The sequence below is a fragment of the Lepus europaeus genome, chromosome 7, assembly GCF_033115175.1.
Source record: "Lepus europaeus isolate LE1 chromosome 7, mLepTim1.pri, whole genome shotgun sequence".
In the NCBI taxonomy this organism is placed as follows: domain Eukaryota; kingdom Metazoa; phylum Chordata; class Mammalia; order Lagomorpha; family Leporidae; genus Lepus; species Lepus europaeus.
In genome coordinates, this window is record NC_084833.1 from 90,597,417 (window position 1) to 90,621,046 (window position 23,630).

The 23,630-nt window shown below is 39.6% G+C and overlaps 1 protein-coding gene and 1 non-coding gene across 3 annotated transcripts in view; one reads left to right on the plus strand and one right to left on the minus strand.

The window, feature by feature from the left end:
• CFAP300 (cilia and flagella associated protein 300) overlaps window positions 1-17,093 on the plus strand; it is a 29,284-nt gene extending 12,191 nt beyond the window's left edge. For both annotated transcript variants that reach the window (XM_062198322.1, XM_062198321.1), the window contains exons 3-7: window positions 512-587; window positions 4,243-4,409; window positions 9,038-9,210; window positions 14,429-14,495; window positions 16,821-17,093. In XM_062198322.1, coding sequence (XP_062054306.1) covers window positions 512-587; window positions 4,243-4,409; window positions 9,038-9,210; window positions 14,429-14,495; window positions 16,821-16,949 — 612 coding nt within the window. In that variant the 3' untranslated portion in view covers window positions 16,950-17,093. The remainder of the gene's footprint in view (window positions 1-511; window positions 588-4,242; window positions 4,410-9,037; window positions 9,211-14,428; window positions 14,496-16,820) is intronic.
• Window positions 15,163-15,224, minus strand: LOC133764932 (U7 small nuclear RNA). The gene has a single exon (XR_009866500.1). It is a non-coding gene; the product is annotated as a U7 small nuclear RNA (small nuclear RNA).
• Window positions 17,094-23,630: the final 6,537 nt, after the last annotated feature.

Here is a 23,630-nt window from a genome sequence, read left to right on the forward strand (position 1 = left end):
GGGGCCTGCATTGTCGCCTAACTGGTAAACCACTACCCAATGATGCTGGTATCCCATATGGGCATTACTTGGAGTCCCAGCTTCTCCACTTCCCATCCTACTCCCTGCTAATGCACCTGGGAGAGCAGTGGAAGATGGCCCAACTCCCACTACCCACATGGGAGACCTGGATAGGGTTCCAGGCTCCTGGCTTTGGCCTATCCCAGCCCTGGCTGTTGCAGCCATTTGGAGAGTGAACCAATGGATCAGGATCTCTTTGTCTCTCTCCCTCTCCCTCTCATTCTCTTTCTCTCTCTCCCCTCTTTCCCTCTCCCTCTTTTCTCCTTTCCCTCTCCTTTCCCTCCCTCTCTGTAACTCTGCCTTTCACATTTTTTTTAAAAAAGCATTTATTACTTATTTTACCAATTTAAGATTATCCACTTGTCTAGTTATTTTACTATAACTTTTAGAAATTAATTTTTATTATTTGTAATAAAATATCTAACATGTACCCCTCAAATTTGTATTTTAGGCTTTTTTCAAACACCCAAATGTTATTCCCAATCTGAAGTTACTTTCAGATTCTTCCGGACAGTGGGTTACATTAGGTAAATAAAATTTATTTTCAACTTTTCAGTTGAATATTTTACTATTATAACAAAATGTTGCCTCAGGATTTTCATTATTAAAATGCAAATCATGAGTAATGACTTATATGTTTGATAATATCAAAATCAAGTGTGACCAGCTGTGCAAGTCTTACCTTATATCTCTCTCCTGGGAATCTACTGCTACTGTTCTGGCTTAGCATATGAGAGTAATTTTTCTTTTTCTTAATTTGGATAATATTTAATGTGTATCTTCCATATATACTTTGCTAGATTCAGGGAACATTAAGGTAAATAAGAGAAAACCTGTTCTCAAGGAACTTGTTGATATGTTAAAATATGTTTGTGCAGTAATGCATCACAGGTGCCACTACGGAAGTAAGACCCAGAGGAGGAATATGGTCAGTTCTACCCAGAAGGAAAGGAGCAGAAATGATTCCACTGACACAGGGATGTTTATGCAGAATCTCATTTAGAGTGGGGAGACATGGATTTCTGACAAAGGAATCAGCTACCACAGAACATATTTTAAGAATAGTAATTAAGTGGAGGTCAGAGTCTTAAATTCTCAAAAGGAGAACTTTATATAGATCACGTTTTCATAATACACTTAAAGAAAATTACCCAAATAGTTGAACACTAGGCAATACTCACTTAAATCTCTTAAAGATCTAAAGCAATTTGCCTTTCTAACTTACAGATTTGCTTGGCACTCATTACTGCTTCGATATCTCTTATTTCTCCCTTTGGGAATGGAAGTGACTATTACTGTTTGTCTCACCAATCTATTTTGGCAGCACATTTGTCCTATTTCACAAGTTCATAGCTGGAGAGGAATTTTGCTTCAGGAAAAATCATACCTCAAGTCTCACCAATGTCTACTTTAGACAACATTTAAATGTGACTTTAGGCTTTAAAGTTGATACTTGAGTGAGCTAAAGCTTTCAAACTTGTAATAGAATGAATGTATTTTTGCATGTGATAAAAAATTAAATTTGGGGTGGGGACAAAATGCTATTTAATGAGCTGTATTCCCCAAAATTTATATTTTGAAGCCCTGTGAGTCCCTACACATAACCTCATCTAATTCTAATTCTTTCCCTTCTTCTAATACCATCACATTGAGGGTAGGAGTTTAACATGCCAATTTTGAAGGCAGTATACAGTAAAATAGCAATGCTATTTTCATACCTCAGGTTAAATGGTTTGAATTTAAATTCTTTTTCTTAGCATCCAAACCCTCTTACCACTCCCCAAAACAGAGTAAGGCAGATTTATTAAAATGGCCCAATGTCAGTCACTCATCCTGTGGCCACAAATCACTTATCTAAAACTGTCAGGCTCTATACCGCTCTTGTTCTTTGGTTTTTCAACAGTGCTTGAACTGCTCTATCATTTTCTATGGCCTTCTTTTCATTTTAATCCCCCAGAGGATTTTGCCTCTGAAACAAAAGAAACTGCAGCATAGCTTTTGAAATTACTGAGGCATACACAGTTCCAGTTCCTGGCTCCAGGCAACCTTTCCTCCACATTCGCCTAGCACAGGATCTTGGGAGCAACAGCAGGTCCTAGCATGACTCTGGGTGGACAGCCAAAATAGTGCAAACTATTGCTCATTTTACTTAGTCTTCTCAAGCACAAGCTAGCTACTTCTCAGTGCTTCTCAAAGGTATCTAGGGAACAGATATGCCAAGGGCCATCACACTTTGAATAAAAGAACACCACCTACTCTGAGTAAATTTATGTGTATATATGTACATAAAGGAGCGACTGACTGAAGTAATAATAAAAATATTTAATCTTTATGGCTTTCTGTAATTTAATAGACCCTCTAGTAGCAGAAAATCTATTCCTGAAAGATGCCTTCAGGGAATAAATGTGGAGTAAGGGAAAGGCATGTTGGGGAGGGGAGATGCAGAGAACTAGAGCTACAAGAGAAAAATAAACAAAGCAAAACATCGTTGTTCCAGATTTCTCTGATTCGGAATTTGTGATACATTTCAAAGCAGCACTTCATTAAGTCACCTCAACTTGGAAAGATTTTTTGGAATAAACACTAAAAATGAGACCACACAGGAGAAATTTTTTAATAGCAAGAAAATGTTTTCAAGTGATCCCTAAGGATCACTTCAGAAACATGTTAATTAAAATTTTTATAGAAACTAATAAAGCATTAAACGTAATATAAATTCAAAGTCTTGTAAAGCAATTATTATGCTTTTTAAAATTTTTGTTTATTTGAGAGAAAAAGAGCTCCCATTTGCTGGTTCATTTTCTCAAGTGCCTGCAAAAGATAGGGGAGGAAGAATTCTGGTCTCCCACAAAAGTGACAGGAACCCAGTGACCTGAGCCATCACTGTTGCTTCCTAGGGTTAGTATTAACAGAATGCTGGAGTCAGGGGCAGAGCTGTCAAACCAGGGCACTCTTAATGTAGGACACAGGCATGTTAACCAGTGTCCTAGCTACTAGACCAAATGCCCACCACAATTCTTACACCTTTATATGCAGTTTTCATAGATGCACTAAAAGTGGTCTGAGAAATTCCAGCTATACAAAATAATTCATTTTTCAAGTGTTTTCTAATTTATATTTATCTAGTCCTGAAATGGTGAGATTTGTTACAAACTTATTAATAATAAATGAATAGACTGAAAAGTCAGAATTTAACAGACTCCCTAAGCTAATGTGTCTTTTGAATTCAGTCCTGTGTTTAATGGTGGGATTCCTTCACAGAAATACAGTCTTAGTTGGGGGCTGGCATTGTGGCATAGCAAGTTAAGCTGCAACCTGCAGCACTGGCATCCTATATCAGACTGCCAGTTTGAGTCCTGGCTGTTCAGCTTTCCATCCAGCTCCCTGCCAATGCTCCTGGGAAAGCAGCAGAAAATGGCCCAAGTATTTGGTCCCAAGTGTCAGACTCTTGGCTTCAGCCTAACTCCACCCTAGCCATTGTGGCCATTTAAGGAATGAACCAGTAGACTGGAAGCTCTGTCTGTCTCTCCCTCTCTCTGTGTCACTCTGCATTTCAAATAAATAAAATAAATATTTAAACTAGATATATTGTTAGCTGATTTTGTCATTATGTGAACATCATTGTGTATTATAGATACCTAGGTGACCCATACTCCTTCTTGCCTCTTGATGCGATCAGGACATGCAGTAACATAATACGAATGAAGTTCCTGCCAGTGTAATACAGCATACTGTTTTACATAACTGTTTTATAAGTAGGAGTATGCTCTACAATATTGATAAAAAGGGTAAAAGTAAGCAACTATAGTATACAACAGAGTCATTTATTTTCTTTATTGGGTATTATATACTTATACATACTCATAATTGTATCGCTATACTTTTATATGACTAGCAATGCAGTAGGTTTGTTTATACCAGCATCACCACAAATACATGCATTGTACTATTGCCACTAGGTGGTAGGAAGTTTTTGCTTCATCTTGATCTCATGGAACCACCATTGTACATAAGGTCTGTCATTGACTAAAATGTCATTATTTGGTGCATGATTGTGTATCAAAACACATGTTGTACTTGGTTACTTCTTAGAATCTTCGCATAGTGATTTATTTTGGAAGTAATTGAAAATACTAAATTGATTTGTGTATCTCTGTTCTTTATAAAATACCTTTTTTTCAGGAACTGAAGTGAAAAAAATTGAAGCTATAAATGTTCCTTGCAGACAGCTTTCAATGTCATTTTTTGATCGGTTATATGATGAAAATATTGTCCGAGACAGTGGACATATCGTTAAGTGTTTAGATTCTTTTTGCGACCCATTTCTCATTTCTGATGAGTTACGAAAAGTAAGTACAGCTTTTTCAAATTTCATGGTAGAATTTTATTTCAGGAAATACAAAATGTCAAAAACGTTTGCCTGTCTAAAACCCATACATACCTCTTGTTAATAAATGATGAGCAGTATTAATCATTACATTGATTTTTTTAATTGGGTGGTACTTGTACTGTCAACTTAATTATTTGTGTATTTCAGTAGTTCCCAACAGGGTGCTATTGACATCTGATGGCTAGAGGTGCTGCTAAAAATCATGCAGTCCTTTATAGCCAAGTTACTGGAGCCACAATGTCAGTAGTGTGCAAGTAGAGAAATCCTGGCCTATTCAATTAATGTCTACTTTTCTTCAATATGAGATTCTTATGAAATGAAGAATAAAAAACATTACTAGAGTAAAAGAATGTTTTCCTTATTGATATGAACAACAAAGTCATTTGATTAGCTAAACTAAATTTTGTTTTAGTGAAAAGTACACTGAACCTAGAATAAGAATATATGGATTGTTTACCTTATTCTTGATTTATTATTTATGTTATCTTAGACAAATAATTCAATCTCTTGAGTTTCAGAATCTTATCTATTTAACACAAAGATGAAAATGCCCATTATGCCCTCCTAAAATCATTGATAAAATGAATTGAGGGAGAATTTAAATATATTTTTAGAAAGTATGAAATGCTATTAAAATGAAATATGATATTAATAGTATCATTATTGAGAGTATTAAAAAGTGATTAAAATTACAGCTTTGACATCAAATAGTTATAAACATAAATCCAAGCTCAGTAATTCAATAACTGGTTCTTAAACTCTCTAAGCTTCAGTTTATTCATCTATAAAATAGGCATAATTTGAGAATTATGAAGATAATACATTTAAAATATTTAGCACAATATGTGGCACTTAATAAGTTTTCAGTAATATTAACAACTACTATTACTACTGCTACTTTTGAAATTATTCTCCATTAAGTGAGAAGGGAGATATGTAAGTCTAATATATCGCAAATCCAGACAGAAGTGTCTAGGGAAGCTACTGATTAAACACGTGCTCACAAAACTGTTTATCCATGGGGTGAGAGAAGCATCCAGCCAGTCCATACATAGTTTAAGAAGAAAATAAAATTAACATTGAGGGTAACCAAACACATACAACTGAATGGCACTATATTTAGCATGTTCTTTAGTTAAATGAGGTATATTTGTATCTAAGATGAGATAAAATAAATACTATACAGGGACCAGTCATGTGATGCAGTGGATCAAGTCAATGCCATCCCCTATCAGAGATATCAGAATGCTGGCTTGAGTCCTGGCTGCTTCACTTCTGATCCAGCTTTCTGCTTGGAATTACTTGGGCCACTGACACCTACGTGGGAGACCAGGATGGAGTTCCTAGCTGCTGGTTTCTCAGACCTTGCTGTTGGAGCCATTTGGAGAATGAATCAACTGATGAAAGATTCACTGTGTTGGCTGGCGCCACGGCTCACTAGGCTAATCCTTCGCCTGTGGCGCCAGCACCCCAGGTTCTAGTCCTGGTTGGGGTGCCGGATTCTGTCCTGGTTGCTCCTCTTCCAGTCCAGCTCTCTGCTGTGGCCCGGGAAGGCAGTGGAGGATGGCCCAAGTCCTTGGGCCCTGCACCTGCATGGGAGACCAGAAGGAAGCACCTGGCTCCTGGCTTCGGATCGGCGCAGCACACTGGCCGTAGCAGCCATTAGGGGGGTGAACCAATGGAAGGAAGACCTTTATCTTTGTCTCTCTCACTGTCTAACTCTGCCTGTCACAAAAAAAAAAAAAAAAAAAAAAAAACGAAAGAAAGAAAGAAAGATTCACTGTGTCTATTCCCCCTCCCACCTCACCCCACTCTTACCTTTGCTTACTCACTCTCATTAACTGTTCTGCCTTTCAAATAATACTATATGGTGGGGATCTTATAATAATTTCTACTCCTTACTAAGGATTAGAAGTTACCATTCAGGGGGCTGGTGCTGTGGCATAGCAGGTAAAGCTGCCACCTGCAGTGCTGGCATCCTATATGGGTGCTGGTTCAAGTCCAGGCTGCTCCACTTCCGATCCAGCTCTCTGCTGTGGCCTGGGAAAGCAGTGGAAGATGGCCCAAGTCCTTGGGCCTCTGCACCCGTGTGGGAAACCCAGAGGAAGTTCCTACCTCCTGGCTTCGGATCAGCTCAGTTCTGGCTGTTGCTGTCATCTGGGGAGTGAACCGGCAGATGGAGGACTGACTCTCTCTCTCTCTCTCTCTCTCTTTCTCTTTCTCTGTGCCTGTGCCTCTACCTCTTAACTCTGCCTTCAAATAAATAAATAAATAAATATTTATTTAAAAAATAAAAAAGAAGGTACTATTCAGGACATGTTGGTCAATATTTCCCTTCTTTTGTGTATGGCTAATTTCAGCTCTTTTCTTCATTGGTCTACTCTGGCATAAGGGTCTCAAGACCCTTACACCTAACTTCAGAGAATTCACCATCACTTCTACAGAAAGATCCCCATCAATAGACTAGTTTAAAAGAAGAATTTGTTTTCCAGCAGAATGATCTGCAGAACTTAGTGCTACCTGTCTTATTTACTACCATGAATAACATCTCTATTCCTGGAGTGGTGGGATTCAGTGTTTCTGCTGCTTGCCTGTAGGCTCTGTTCTTGTGCTCCTTGCTACTCTATGGCAACAGGAAGGGTTTTTAATTTGATTGCTTTTGGGGTAAAAAGCAAAAACCTTACAGCTTTAGCTGGAGCTACAAAGATGCTCCTGGCAACTGTAATGTAAGTACTGATAAGCTCCTTCCTGACTACAGTGCAGAAGTTTGACTCGTTAGCGGCAGCATACCTGAGGTCTGCGAGGGGCAGGAGATCTGTATGTAAATGGAGAGAGTGAACAGCTATAGAATATTTTAACATTATTTCCAAAAATTTAAGTTACTGTACTTTTTAAAAATGGCACAAGCCTAATCAATTCAATATTTCAGTGTGTTCCTGTAAGGAATGCATTAACTATTCCCTCTTAAGTGCTTTATCCACCCTTGTGTTAAGCTAGATCTTCAGATAGCTACAAACATGGGCTTTGATAGCACATAATTTCCTTACAGGGAGGAGAGTTGGAAGAAAGAGAGGCAGGGAGAGAGGTAGGAAGGAAGGGAGGGGAGATATGCAAGTGTTAGATGTGGCACACCCAGGGAGCAATAAACTATGGACCACTTCCTCTTGCCTGTCTTCTATATACAAGTATAAACTTGGCTTTCTTCAAGTTGTCGTAAATAAACTGTATGGATAATACCATGGAATTTATTATTTTAAAATGCTACTTATATAATGACCTTGTGCCGTTTTCTTCAAATTGTAAATAAGCTTAATCAGTTTTCCTAATTAAATATTCTTCTTGCTACCAGATGGCATTCTTACATAACATCATGTTTCCTTCATTTACTTATATGGTACTATTAAGTGTTAGGCACAATTCTTATGTGGCATTTCTCTATCTAGAGTTCTTTATATTTTTTTTTCTCTTGGTATTTTATTTTTTGGTTAAAGTTGTTTATCTTTCATTATTTTGGTCTTATTGTATCCATATTATATTGTTAGCTATTTCACATTCTTTTAAAAAAAAAAGATTTATTGATTCATTGATTTATTTATATGAAAGGTAGAATAACAGAGAGAGGGACTGACAGAAAAAGACACCTTCCATCTGCTGGTTCATTCCCCAAGTAGCCACAATAGGCAGGGCTGGAGCCGGCTGAAGCCAGGAGCCAGGAACGCAATCCTGGTCTTCCACATGAGTGACAGGGACCCAAGTACTTATCTTTCACTGCTTTCCCAAGCACATTAGCAGGAAGCTAGATTGGAAGTAGAGTAGCCAGGATAGCAATCCGATATGGGATACTGGCATTGCAAGCATCAACTTAACCTGATGTACCGTAACACAGTCCCATTCAAATTCTTTTTGAAAGTAGGCAGGATATTAAAAAATTCAAGAGAATAAACATAATAGTCTACATTTATCTTGTTCATACTCACTACCACCAATAAATTAATCAATTGTTTATATGACTAATGGTACAAGAATATCTCCCACATCAGACCTAGTTGAGTGTTAACAATGTCTGAGGAGACCAAGAGTCAGTGTAGATATTTAATGTATGAAGTAATCTTAGAAAAGAGAGTGGGAAAAGGGGAAGAGAATTTGGGGCTCCAACACCTGCATAGTTTAAACTTGAGTAAGGGTAAGGGACTTGGTGATCCAAACATTGTAAAGTGAAAGCATTTGCAAAATGACCACTAGTGTGTAACGTGTGAGTCAAAATGATGATGAGATATCTTATGAGATGGAGAAGTTTTCCCATTTGTTTGTGCTCCCATTAATTTCCAAATAAGATTTGAGGTGCCCTCACACTAAATATACAGTGGCACTAGAATAATTACTAAATATTTACACTAGGGCTAAGAAATTAAGCAGAACAGAAGGCTTAGCTTCTGAGTTTTTTTATTGAATGTCAGTACCTAATGACAAAAAAGAAGCATAGATCTGTGTAGCTGTGTCTCCAGCTGCGCCAGTACTATTTCTTAAAATAGATCTAAGATTATTTTTAAGTATATAAATTGAAACTTCTAAAAATTGTCATTTTAGGTTTTATTAGAGGAAGACTCAGAAAAATATGAAGTATTCAGCCAACCAGACAGAGAAGAGTTCCTGTTTTGTCTTTTTAAACATCTTTGCCTTGGTGGATCCCTTTGTCAGTATGAAGATGAGATTTATCCATATCTGGAAACTACAAAGTTTATCTATAAGGATCTGGTGAGGTAATATTGCTAGAAGATAATATGTAAATCTTTAATGAATAAAGCAAAGTATTTGTTAATCATGTTGGAATTCCCCAGTATCTCTTATGGTCATATTAGCAAGCAAAGTGTATAAAAACAGCATTACTTTGAACCCCTCTCACAAAATTTCGGGATATCCCTGATTCTCTTACAGTTCTTCTCCATTCATTCACCATCTTCTTCATCTCTTGTTCCCTCATTCAGACCTTCCACCTACTCTATTGCTTATTAGCAACTACCATCTTCCAGGCCTCCTTCTCCCTGCACTCACCAACACTAGACCTTTCAAATAGCAAAGGAACACAAGAAATCTCTTAGGATGTTTGAGTTTGCTTGACTAACAATAAAAAAATTACTGCCTTTGTTCCAAAGAGGTGGAAGAATTTTCATCTAGGTGTAATCTTTGCCTTTTCTAATTAATCCTGAAGCTATACAATTTGTTTTTTGTATTCTACCAGGGTTTTTGTTTTTCTTTAAAGATCAAATGAGAATTAAAACTTTACAAATTTTTAAATCTATACTTGTATTTTGACTGAAGCAAATGATGTTTGTTTGAATCATCCCTATAGGCAAAAAGGGTAGAATAGGAGAAAGCAAATGGTCCTAGGGCTTGTTATATAATATTTATTTTAATAAAAAAGCAGTAGAATTAACTTTGTATTGCTAATTGCTACTTTCTTTGCATTCAACATCTTAATTCTCATCCATTGCATTTGTCATTTAGCTGTATAACAGGCTGCATTATTTAGTTTTTTTTAAGTTATTTTTGATATGGTTTTAAAAACAAATATTTCTATAATCTGTTTCTCATTTTAGTGAAACATTTTGCCAATACATAAAAATTATTGGAAGAGCCATGTTAGAAACAGAATTTCAATAAAAGCATATAAATACCTACATCAAGCATGTTCTTTCCTAATCATTTGCATGTCTTACAAAACTTGCTAGGCCACTTCTAACACTCCTGAAGATACTCCTTGGTATATCCTAGACATATACACAAATGCATGCAAGCACACATCCTGCCATCACTACTACTGCGGTGTGTTGTGTCCCATCAGCAACAGGAACCTGTGGAATTCCTCACTACCATGCTCTGTTTGGGAGGAGATTCTGTTGGAGAAACTTGAAATAGAAAAAAACTTAGAACCCACACGTTGCAGAAACTGCTATTTTTCTCAACATTCCCCTCTTTAGAGTCTCACCTGTATTTTTTGTATGCTGAAAAAAAGTATGATATGACAAGTGACAGTTACTCATAAAATGGCCAAGTATTGTAACATCTTTTAGGAAGAAGAGGATTTTTTTTTCCCCCTGTGGAATCAATCAGGCAACCAGCAAGTATTAACATGGTGCACAGAAACTCTATCAAGATCTAAAGGGACTACAGCCGGCGCCGTGGCTCAATAGGCTAATCCTCTGCCTAGCGGCGCCGGCACACCAGGTTCTAGTCCCGGTCGGGGCGCCGGATTCTGTCCCGGTTGCCCCTCTTCCAGGCCAGCTTTCTGCTGTGGCCAGGGAGTGCAGAGGAGGATGGCCCAAGTGCTTGGGCACCTGCACCGCATGGAAGACCAGGAGAAGCACATGGCTCCTGGCTTTGGATCAGCGAGATGCACCAGCCGGCCGCAGCGGCCATTGGAGGGTGAACCAACGGCAAAAAGAAGACCTTTCTCTCTGTCTCTCTCTCTCTCTCACTATCCACTCTGCCTGTCAAAAAAAAAAAAAAAAAAAAAAAGAAAGAAATTATGGCATATATACACTATGGAATACTACTCAGCCATAAAAAAAGAATGAAATTGTGTCTTTTGCAACAAAATAGATGCAACTAAAAACCATTATTCTTAGTGAAATAAGTCAGTCCCAAAAAGACAAATAACATATGTTTTCCCTGATCTGTGTTAACTAATAGAGTATCTAAAATGCAATGCATAGGAGTGAAATTGACATTTTGAGATTCAATGATTGTTTACAGCTCTGTTCTCCACTGTTAAAGAACAGAGGGTTTTTTTTTGTTTTTTTTTTTTCCTCATACTCTTTGTTCAACTCTACTTACTCTATGGTTAATCTGATGAGTATAAGGTAAACTGAAAGTTGATCTTTGTAAAAATTAAGAGTGGGAATAGGTGAGAGATGAGGAAGAAGAGTGGGAGCTCAGGCAGCAGGGAGGGTATAGTGGAAAGAATCACTATGCTCCTAAATGTATATATGAAATGTATGAAATTTGTATACCATAAATAAATTTTTTTTAAATGTTATGATTAAACTAAATTCAAGATGGTTTAGATGCCAACACAAAACAATTGAATGGATTAAATGATCTCGGAGTCCCTTTAGAGCTATGTTGACTTGCTTATCACATGAACCATTTGTGGCTTTTCTAGTACTGGTAATGCTGATTGGAGTCAGATGCTGTGTTATCTATTAAGGCTCTAGCTGTTAGTGGTAAAGATACAGAGTGGATTAAAATAGCAATTGTCATGGTACATTTTAGTGGTAGAAGCTTAGGTGGAATGTGAAGTATCTTCAATAATTTCTCAGAATTCTGAGCCACATATCTAATCATGTAGTTTGTACAAGCTAATTTATGCAATGTGGCTTTTTTTTTCCTGTTTCTGAACTTGACTTTTGGGTATTCTTGCATGCTTTAGAAAAACATCTGCTACCTTCTATTATGCTTGTACATGCAGTAACTGCTCTATAATGTCTGACCTGCCCTAGCAGATAAACATCATCACTGATCTATTCCAGCAAAATCCATCTGTAGCTGTTGAGGGCACACTAAAGAGTGGGATTTTAGGAACCCCTGGCTCAAGCAAAATAGTAAAATCACTTTTAAAATATTTTCTTCCTCTTCTATTATTAAAGATCCCATAAAATATACCTTTTAAGTGTTTGGGGGAAATGCCATCTTTTTTTAAAAAAAGATTTTTTTTAAAATTTATTTGAAAGGCAGAGTTAAAGAGAGGCAGAGGCAGAGAGAGAGAGAAGAAAGGTCTTTCATCCGCTGATTCACTCCCCAAATGGCTACAACAGCCGGAGCTGGGCTGATCTGAATCCAGGAGCCAGGAGCCTCTTCCAGGTCTCCCATGCAGGTACAGGGGCCCAAGCACTTGGGCCATCTTCCATTGCCTTTCCAGGCTATAGCAGAGATCCGGATCAGAAGTGGAGCAGTCAGGACTCAAACCAGCACCCATATGGGACGCTGACACTGCAGACGATAGTTGCCCGCCACACCACAGCGCTGGCCCCAGGAAATGCCTTCTATTCAAGGATTATTGTTCCTTTAAATCAATTAAGCAGGACTTTGGAACCATATTTTTAAAGAGTAAATAATCAATTGTTTCATTACATTTCAAAAATGTATATGCAGAAACAATTCCATAGTTACTAAGCATGCCTGTATCTTTTCTACTTTAAATATTAAACACCTGTTCTTTGTCAAAGTTTTTGGAGCATTCCCAAACTACATATCCACTCCAGATGTGAAATTTTATTATTTGAACTAAGAAGCTTAGATTATGGCCTTCAGATGACAGTTAAGCATTAGGGTCTTTGTTTTTTATTTTAAATGAACAGAGTTACCTAGAGTGGTCTGTATGCACTTAAGTTTGGAGTTTATATTAGACTGAGCCACAGAAATTATCACAAATTATATAATAAACATTTTTATTAATAATTGTTAGTATAATTTCACTTTTTTTTTTTTTTTTTTTTTGACAGGCAGAGTTAGATAGAGTGAGAGAGACAGAGAGAAAGGGTCTTCCTTTCCATTGGTTCACGCCCAACAAATGGCCACTATGGCTGGTGCACTGCGGCCGGCGCACTGCAAATCTGAAGCCAGGAGCCAGGTGCTTCCTCCTGGTCTCCCATGCGGGTGCAGGGCCCAAGCACTTGGGCCATCCTCCACTGCACTCCCGGGCCCCAGCAGAGAGCTGGACTGGAAGAGGAGCAACCAGGACAGAATCCAGCGACCAACCAGGGCTAGAACCCGGGTTGCTGGTGCCGCATGCGGAGTATTAGCCTTACGTAAGCCAAGGCGCTGGCCATAATTTCACTCTTAAAATATCATATGGAGGGGCTGGCACAGTGGCACAGCAGGTTAAAGCCCTGGACTGAAGCGCCAGTATCCCATACGGGCAACCAGTTTGAGTCCCAGCTGCTCCTCTTCTGATCCAGCTCTCTGCTGTGGCCTAGGAAAGCAGTAGAAGATGGCCCAAGTCCTTGGGCCCCTGCACCCACGTGGGAGACCTGGAAGAAGCTCCTGGCTTCGTATTGGCGCAGCTCCGGCTGTTGCGGCCAACTGGGGAGTGAACCAGCAGATGGAAGACCTCTTTATCTCTACCTCTTTCTGTATTCTGACTTTCAAATAAATAAATCTAAAAAAAAAAAAAAAAACAACAACAACCAATTATGAGGAAGCAATTAGTCACAGCTAAGATTTAATATAGTACAGTTATTAGTAGAATACCAGGGGTGGGCATTTGGCCAACTGGTTATGATGCATGCCTATGGTCCACATTGGAGTACCTAGGTTCTATTCCCTACTCTGGTTCCTGTTTCCAGCCTCCTGCCAATGCATACTCTGAGAGACAGTAGTGTTGGCCATCTTCCCCTGCTTTCCTGGGCACATTACGGGGAGCTGAATCAGAAGTGGAACAGCCAGGACTATAGCTGAAGACTGTTTTACCCACTATACGACAGCGCTGGCCCCAGGTTGATTTTTATCCTGCATCTTTACCTAAACTTTAAATCTGATTTTAATATTTATAGAGCCTGCTCCTCCCTTTATACAGTTGTTATATATAAATATATACACACTTTATAATGAAAGGCAGAGTTACAGAGAGAGAAAATCTTCCATCTGCTGATTCACTCCCCTAATTCCTGCATACAATCCCAAACCCAACCCAGGAACCAGAAACTCCATATAGGTCTCCCATATGGGTACAACAGCTCAAGTAATTGGACCATCCTCCACTACTTTCCCACGTGCATTATCGGGAGCTGGATTGGAAGTGCAGAAGCCAGGATTCAAACTGGTGCCTATATGGAATACAGGCAGTTGATCAACCCACTAAAACACAATGCCAGCTCCTTTTAAATAAGAACACCTAAATGCTAAGAGGAATTGTTATTTAAAGTGTGTTATGACAATTCTTGTTATGTTTTAAATGGACCTTTTTATTCCTTTTTTTAGTGTTCGAAAGAATCCTCAAACCAAGAAAATACAAATTACCTCTTCTGTCTTTAAAGTTACAGCATATGTAAGTATTGAGGAGAAATTTGCAACAAATGAGTTCAATTACTTGTTAATTAATAGTTGTCAGAACTAGAATTATAAATTAAGATATTATGTCTAGGAGAAAATATGATGATCTATAATGTTTTGGTAAAAGTTAGAGGGTATATGCTTATCTTTGAAGGACAGTTTGAACTTCTCCCCTGGCTTCCTTTCTGTTATCTGTATCGAATAATATTCACTACTTATTTTACAGCTAAATCTGTGACTCAGATGAAATGGAATACAGTTCTCGAGTCTCTCAATCCGTAATTTATAAGACATTTTTTTTTTTTTTTGACAGGCAAAGTTAGACACAGAGAGAGAGACAGAGAGAAAGGTCTTCCTTTTCCATTGGTTCTCCCTCCAAATGGCCGCTACAGCCGGCGCACTGTGCCAATCCGAAGCCAGGAGCTAGGTGCTTCCTCCTGGTCTCCATTGCAGGTACAGGGGTCAAGCACTTGGGCCATCCTCCACTGCCTTACTGGGCTACAGCAGAGAGCTGGACTGGAAGAAGAGCAACTGGGACAGAATCCGTGCCCCAACCGGGACTAGAACCCGGGTTGCCAACACAGCAGACGGAGGATTAGCCTAGTGAGCTGCAGCACCAGCCAACAATTTTTTTTTTTAATTTCTTTCTTTCTTTTTTTTTCTAGGGCTTTCTGGTAGAAACTGGAAAACCTGCTAGACAAATTCGAAAAGAGCTGTAACACTGTCTCTCTCTCTTTTTTTTTTTTTTTTTTTTGAGAGGCAGAGAGAGAGAGAGAGAGCAAGTGAGCTCCCATCCAGCATTTTACTACTTGAATTCCCAAATGCCCACAACAGCTGGGGCTGAGACAAAGCTGGAAACACAATCCAGGCCTCCCATGAGCAGGAGGAACTCAGTTACTTCTGCCGTCACTGCTGCCTCCCAGGATCTTAACTGGGAGGAAGCTGGAGTCAGGAGTCAGGAACCAGGGCTGGGAATCAAATCCAGGTACATCGATATGGGATGAGGGCATCTTAACCACTAGGCTAAATGCCCACTCCCTATAAGGCAAATTAAGTAAAAACGCTATGTCTTTGTATTACAGAATCTGATAGTTGAATTTTAGTACCATACAAAAAATATTATATATGAAGCAGTTTCTAAGTATGTTTGTTCAATAACGTAAATGTTTATTAAATATCTACAGTGAGCAGCTAATTTGCTAGGCTAGGGCACAACTATAAATAAATAGTCCCTGCTTCCCTAGAACACAGTAACCTTGGTCTAAAAGAAAACAAAGTGGCCGGCACCGTGGCTCACTTGGCTAATACTCTTCCTGTTGTGCCGGGACCCCAGGTTCTAGTCTCGGTTGGGGCGCCGGGTACTAGTTCCCAGTTACCAGTTACTCCTCTTCCGGTCCAGCTCTCAGCTGTGGCCTGGGAGGGCAGTGGAGGATGGCCCAAGTGCTTGGGTCCCTGCACCCACATGGGAGACCGGGAGAAAGCACCTGGCTCCTGGCTTCGGATCAGCGCACTGCTGGCTGGCCGTAGCAGCCACTTGGGGAGTGAACCAATGGAAAAAGGAAGACCTTTCTCTCTGTCTCTCTCTCACTGTCTGTTAACTCTCTCTCTCTGTGTCTCTCACTCACTGTCTAACTCTGCCTGGCAAATGAAAGAAAGAAAGAAAAAGAGAGAGAGAGAGGGAGGGAGGGAGGGAGGGAAAGAAAACACAGTAAGAATAAATTGTTAAATAGAAAATTTTGGCAATATTAGCAGTTTTCAAAAAAGATTTATTTATTTGAAAAGCAGAGTTAAAGAAAGAGAGAAAGGGAGAGAGATTTCCCACTGCTGGTTCACTAATCAAATTTCTGCAATAGCCACAGCTGGGAACTTCATCTGGGTCTTCCACATGGGTGGCAGGGACACAAGCACTGGGCTATCTTCTGCTGCCTTCCCAGGCACATTAGCAGGGAGCGGGACTGGAAGTAGAGCAACCAGAACCAGAATTATCAGAATCACAGGAAATGGCTTAATCCACTATGCCACAATGCTAATCCCTTAAAGCACTTTTTAGAAGTGTCAGGATTTCCCTTTGGACTATAAATTCCTTAAGGTCAAGAATTATGCATATATATATATGGTATATATATATGCATATATATATATAGCATACCATGCTATCTATGTATATATGTGTTCCTATCTAAAAATACTAGTTAATTGCTAATTTATTGTCAGAGATTTTGTTTCATGATGTTTTGACAGAAAATATATAATAGTCAAATAAGTTGATTATCTTTTAAATGTAGTTGTGTACTAACTAATTTAGGTTTATCTTTCCCAGGATTCTGCTGGTATGTGCTATCCTTCAACAAAGCATCATGAACAAACATTTTCTTACTTTATTGTGGATCCTATCAAGCGTCATGTTAACGTTTTATATCACTGTTTTGGTGTGGGGGAAATGTCCTGATACTCTCACATTATCTTATCTGCTATTTTTTAATTGACCATTTTATTGCTAATTTTTAGATAAATATTTACCTTGCAAATTAATTTAAGAAATTTAAGAAATTGCTTAAAGAAAAAAAAAAAAACACCAAGATGCCTTTACAGTTGTAACAGAGAATTAAACTTCTATACCACTTATCATTAATATGAGTTGTTAGCTTCTTTTAACATTTCATTTGAATAAATTTGTTCATTGTACAAAGGTTTGCATCTGTAAACCTCCCATTCTTTTACTTCATTTGTTATACTTAAAATCCTCAATAAGAAATAATGTTCTGAAAGTATTTACAAACTCTGTGTCACATAATAAGTTAAAATTTCAGCTCTCCACAGCTGATACAAGAACAATATATAAACAGATAAAATTGCACTGCTGGTATTATTAAGTTGGAAAAGGAGAAAGAAGTTGTTTTGTTTTGTCATTCATTACATTGATAGAATGAACACACAACTTAGATATTTTAGTGGGCAAACTGATCTAGGCTAATCCTCCGCCTACAGTGCTGGCACCCCAGGTTCTAGTCCCAGTTGGGGCATCGGGTACTAGTCCTGGTTGCTCCTCTTCCAGTCCAGCTCTCTGCTGTGGCCCGGGAGGGCAGCAGAGGATGGCCCAAGTACTTGGGCCCTGTACCCGCATGGGAGACCAGGAGGAAGCACCTGGCTCCTGGTTTCGGATTGGATGGGCTCAGTGCTGGCCGTGGTGGCCATTAGGGGAGTGAACCAACGGAAGGAAGACCTTTCTCTCTGTCTTTGTCTCACTGTCTATAACTCTACCTGTCAAAAAAAAAAAACTGGTTGACATATATCCCATAGAAGGTGATGGGCAGCCTGCAAAAAATGTTAAAGAAGGATGTGTTTGGAACATGTGCTTCTGTGTTGTAGGGATAAGGATGGTAATCTTCAATTTAAACTTGGTTTTTAATATGGAATGCAGCTGGCCATTGGGATATAAGGCCCAGGAAAGAGTTTGTTTTACTTCTAATCCCTAACACAATGCTTTGGCAGGTTATATGTTTATGGAATGAATAGCTACTTTACAGATATGTTTACACAAGTTACATACCCCTTACCTGAAACACTTGAGAACAGAAGTGTTAGAGTTTTCAGAGTTTTTCAGATTTTGGAACATTTGCATAGATTTTAATGGTCGAGCATCTCTATTCCAAAAATCCAAAATTATATAATTAATACATTTATTGGGCTTAGAATGATGCCAAGCACTTATTTAAGTGGAATTCAAAAAATCTTAGGTTTCAAAGTATTTCATATTTTGTATTTTTACATTAAGGATGCCCAACCTATAATAGATATAGAATTTTTTTATTATATAAAAACTAAAATCAAGAACCAAAATACCTATTTGCTACCAGCCTTACTATCTACCACACAGTACCCTGGGAGCTGAGGACACTCTCAATCAGTTGATTTGTAAGTCTTTCTGAATTCCAAGTCTTTGTAGGAGATTGTGCAATTTACTTTGAGGCTTGCTGTAACCCAGTACCATAGGTAATCTCTAAGGGTGTGACTCAGGCAATAGTTGTTTTGTGAATTTAAAAATGGGAGGGGTCAGCGCTGTGGCACAGCAGGTTAAAAGCCCCCGCCTACAGAGCCAGCATCCCTTTTGGTCACCAGTTCAAGTCCTGGCTACTCCACTACCCATCCAACTTCTGGCTAATGCTGCCTGGGAAAGCAGCAGAGGATGGATCAAGTGCTTGGGCTCCTGCACCCCATGGGAGACCAAGAAGAAGCTCCTGGCTCCTGGCTTTGAATTCATAGCCATTTGGGGAATGAACCCAGCAGATGGAAGACATTTTTTTCTATCTCTCTCTAACTTTCAAATAAATTTAAAAAAAATATTTTTTAAAAATGGGAATGATCACTGTAAACAAGGCCTAAGAAGGGCTTGATTTGGATTCTGTCTGTGCAAGAACAGGTAGGCTTTCAACAGCTGAAAAGGAGAGTAGCTCAAGGGAGTACTCAGTGTGACAAAAGTCCCTGAGCCTGGAGCTGGGATAAAAGTTTGGAGACAAAGATGGAAAACTGATACTGCGGAACTGTCAGTGCTTTTTCTCTGCTCTAAAGGTGGAGGTAGAATGCACCTTTGAGGAAAGATTACTCTGTTTTTCAAAAGGCCTGCTGCAGGTGTGGCAAATCAGATAGGCCACCTCTTGAAATACCAGTATCTCCTATCAGTTCTTGGTTCCACTCCCAGCTACCTCCTGCTTCTTATCCAGCTTCCTGTTAATGCACCTGGAAAGACAGCAGATGACTGCCCAAGTGCTTTGAGTTCCTGCCTCCCATGTGGGAGATCCTGGTGGAGTTCTAGAATCCTGGATTCCACCAGGCCCAGCGCTGGCTGTTGCAGCCATTTGGGGATAGATCAGTGTATGGAGGATCTCTCTCTCTCTTTCCCTCTCTCTGTCTCTCTGCCTTTCAAATTAATAAATAGGTCTTTTAAAAATAAATAATTTGTTAAAGACCTATCTATTTTTCTTTATAAAAGTTTTCTTCCTTGGGATCAGAACTGACTTTTCAATGGATTTATTTGTCCATCCTTCCTGGACTCAGAGAATGTAGAGGTCTTTAAAAAAAAAAAAAAGATTTAGGGGAGGGTTGCAGGTGGGAGGGAAGTTACGGGAGGGGGAAGCCATTGTAATCCATAAGCTGTACACTGGAAATTTATATTCATTAAATAAAAGTTTAAAAAAAAAGATTTATTTATTTATTTGAAAGGCAGAGTTACAGAGAGGCAGAGGTAAAGGTGTGTGTTGGGGGTCTTCCATCCAACTCCCCAGATGGCCTCAACACCTGGAGCTGTGCCAATCCAAAGCCAAGAGCCAGGAGCTTCTTTTCGGTCTCTCACGCAACTGCAAGGGCCCAAGGACTTGAGCCATCTTCTACTGCTTTCCCAGGCCATAGCAGAGAGCTGGACTGGAAGTAAAGCAGCCAGGGCTCGAACCTACACCCAAATGGGCTACCAGCACTGTAGGTGGCAGCTTTACCTGCTGCACCACAGCACTGGCCCAAAATGTTGGGGTCTTGAGACTGGATGCTAAGTGTTCTTGGGCCAGCACTTTGCACACTCAGAATGATTTGCACAGCCAGTTGCAATAATTTACTTATCTATCATGAAAATAAGAATTGTGTCTATTTTGCTTACTCTTGTATCTTCTATGCCTAATAGTGCTTGGCATTTGAAAGACATTCAGTATATATCCACTTAATTTTTTTTAAGAGTTATTTATTTGAAAGAGTTACAGAGAGAGGGGAGAAACAGAAAATTTTCCATCCACTGGCTGGCCCACTCCAAATCAGGAGTCAGGGCCTTCTTCCAGGTCTCCCATGTGAGTACAGGGGCTCAAGCACTTGGACCATTATCTGCTGCTTTCCCAGGTGCATTAGCAAGGAGCTGGATTGGAACTGGAACAGCCAGGACTCAAACCAGCACCTATATGGGATGCCAGCACCTCAGGTGGCAGCTTTACCCACAGCTCTGGCTCCTATACATCCACTTTTTTTTTTTTTTTTTAAGATTTATTTATTTATTTGAAAGGCAGAGTCACAGAGAGTCAGAGAGAGAATAATAGAGAGAGGTCTTCCATCTTCTATTTCACTCCCCAAATGGCCACAATGGCCAGAGCTGGGTCCATCAGAAACCTGGAGCTTTTTCTAGGTCGCCCACATGGGTGCAGGAGCCCAAGGACTTGGGCCATAGCAGAGAGCTAGATTGAAAGTGGAGCAGCTGGGACTTGAACCGGTGCCCATATGGGATACCAGCACTGCAGGTGGCAGCTTTACCTGCTACACCACAGCACAGGCCCCTTTATGTCCACTTTCTAACAGCCAGAGACTATTTGAGGAAGAGAAGCTGGCCTTTGAAGTGTGACTGTGGGTAGTGCAGAGAGGGAGAGGAAGGGTCAGTGGCCAAGGTTAGAAAGTATCAGTATTCAGCAGGCACTCTGGCAGACTCTAGTAACTTTCATCATCAGATACCCAGATGCCCATCTTAGGTTTTCTTTGCAGTAGTCTTGTTAGTTATTCCTAAGCCTTTTGTTAAATTTTATGAGCTATTGTCTGGATTTAGCTGTACAGTGTGGGATTAAATATGCAGCCTGGGATCATGCTTAGGGCAAAATTGTCCCTGGAGAACAGCAGCCACTGTCTGTGGAAACCAACTTTGAAAAAGCAAGTTATGATCAAGAGAGAGTGAAAGGGTTGTCTGGATTCCCGGGACTTGAAAACATTCTTCAGAAATTCCAAAAGTTACTTAAGGAAAGAGGCCTGAAAGAAATGTACCTTGGAAATTAGAGGAGCCTTAGGCTGAAGATTGGAGAATTTGGGACATTTCAGTCTCCTGAGCAAGAGTAAATACCAAGATCTAAAAACACAAGGCGATTTGGAGTGACATGAGTGTAACCGAGATGTAGTTAAAAATGAGGCATCTGTCCAGGAGTCCTGAGTAGTACTAGGGAAGCAGATTAGGGAGAATCTAGTCACAGGGCTTTGGGTACAAAGCTAAGGAAGTTTAATATTTTAAGTAAGTGACATATAACGTTTGAGCAGGGATAGAAGCATCATGAAAGTGATATTCTGGAAAGAATAGTCTGGCAGTGATGAATTGGGGTGAAAAAAGTCCAAAGTCTAACAATCAGAAGATTGTGGTAGCTGTCGGTCAAAGCACAGAATTAACTAAGTTAATAACAAAGGAAGTCCCTTTGGGTTTCATGCAGTATGTGACAGTGGAATGCTTATTAGGAAAAAAAAATCAAACATGACCCTGAAAAGGGTAAGCAGTCTGGGTAAATTACTTAGTATTGGGTATCTGAGGTGCTGAAGACCAGGAAGTGGGAGCTGTGGCAGGAAGTTGTGGTCAGAGAGGGGAAATCCCTAGCTCTGAACCTTCCCTTTGTGTTTAGATTCACAGGCCTATGTTCCAACCCATTCTTTGGTCCTTACAACTTTGAAAATAGTCCTGAAACTTCTAAAAACCAATGGAAGCTTTTAAAAGAAAACTTTCTGATTAATCAGCATGTGTTAAGAATTAATCTTATCCATTCTTTCACAAATGTTTATTGATTTACCACTATGTGCTGGCCACTTTTCAGGCATTACAAATAATGGCAATGACTTTAACAAATATTTCTTTTTTTTTTTTTTTTTTTTTTTTAGATAGGCAGAGTGGACAGTGAGAGAGAGAGAGAGAAAGGTCTTCCTTTTGCCGTTGGTTCACCCTCCAATGGCCACCACAGCTGGTGCGCTGCGGCCAGCGCACCGTGCTGATCCGATGGCAGGAGCCAGGTGCTTATCCTGGTCTCCAATGGGGTACAGGGCCCAAGTACTTGGGCCATCCTCCTCTGCACTCCCTGGCCACAGCAGAGAGCTGGCCTGGAAGAGGGGCAACCGGGACAGAATCTGGAGCCCCAACCGGGACTAGAACCCGGTGTGCCGGCGCCGCAAGGCGGAGGATTAGCCTGTTGAGCCACGGCGCCGGCTTAACAAATATTTCTATATTAGGGAGTTTACATTCTAGTGCCCAGAACTATAATGAGAGATACGGACACCAGTTCGAGGCCCAGCTGCTCCACTTCCGATATAGCCCCCTGTTAATGTGCCTGAAAAAGCAGCAGAAGATGGCCCTAGTGCTAGGGCCCCTGCAACTACATGGGAGACTGGAAAGAAGCTCCTGGCTCCTGGCTTCAGACTGGCCCAACTCTGGTCGTTGTCACCACTGGGGAGTGAATCAGAGGATGAAGGATCTTCTTCCTGTCTTTCCCTCTCTTTCTGTAATTCTGCATCTAAAATAAATAAGTAGATCTTTTAAAAAATTAAAAATAGAAATAGTAAATTATTCTCAAGAAGCTTGAAGTCTTGTTGAGGACATAAAACACTCATAATTGTTAATATTACCAGTAGATAGCAAGTAAGTATCACATGCCTGCAGAGAATGTAATTGCTGAGAGATTTCAGAGGATGTAATCCTGTCTACATGGAGTGATCAGGAAATTCTCCCAAGAATTTCTCTGTTAGGGAAAGTTTATGAAGGAAGAATGGGGAAGGACACCCTGAAGAAAGGAAAAATCAAGAAAGATTAAGCTGTTTACATGCGTGAGTTTATTCCCAAAGAAATCTAAAACCTTAAGTTTTATAGAGGTTACCCAGTCTTTCTCATACAGCAACTGCATGGTTAAACTATTGTTTAACAAATCCGCTGACTCGTGTATTTCTGCTTTTATACTAGGAGCATTGTCTGCCTTTAATTAAAGAACAAACTAGCATCCCTATCAAAGTGTCTGCTTATGGATAGTCCTTTCAATAACCATTTTGAGGCAGTAGAATTTGGGGAGTTACAAGTGAAAGAAAACCTGATCCAAACTGTCTTAATAAAGAATGAATTTATTAGCTCATGTGACTTAAAAGTCCACTAGTAATCTGGCCTTTTAGCCTGATTTAAGTCAGGGTGGGCTGACTTTTTGCTTGTTTCAATGCAAAGTTTGTTTTCTCTATGAGTCCATTTTCTCTCTGTTAACTTCATTCTTAGATTTTGTCTTTCCATATGATGCAAAAATGTCAGTATAACTGGAATGTATCCTTTTGAGTTCAAAACCTGTGGGAAAATAACACCAATTTCTGTCCCAAAAGTCTC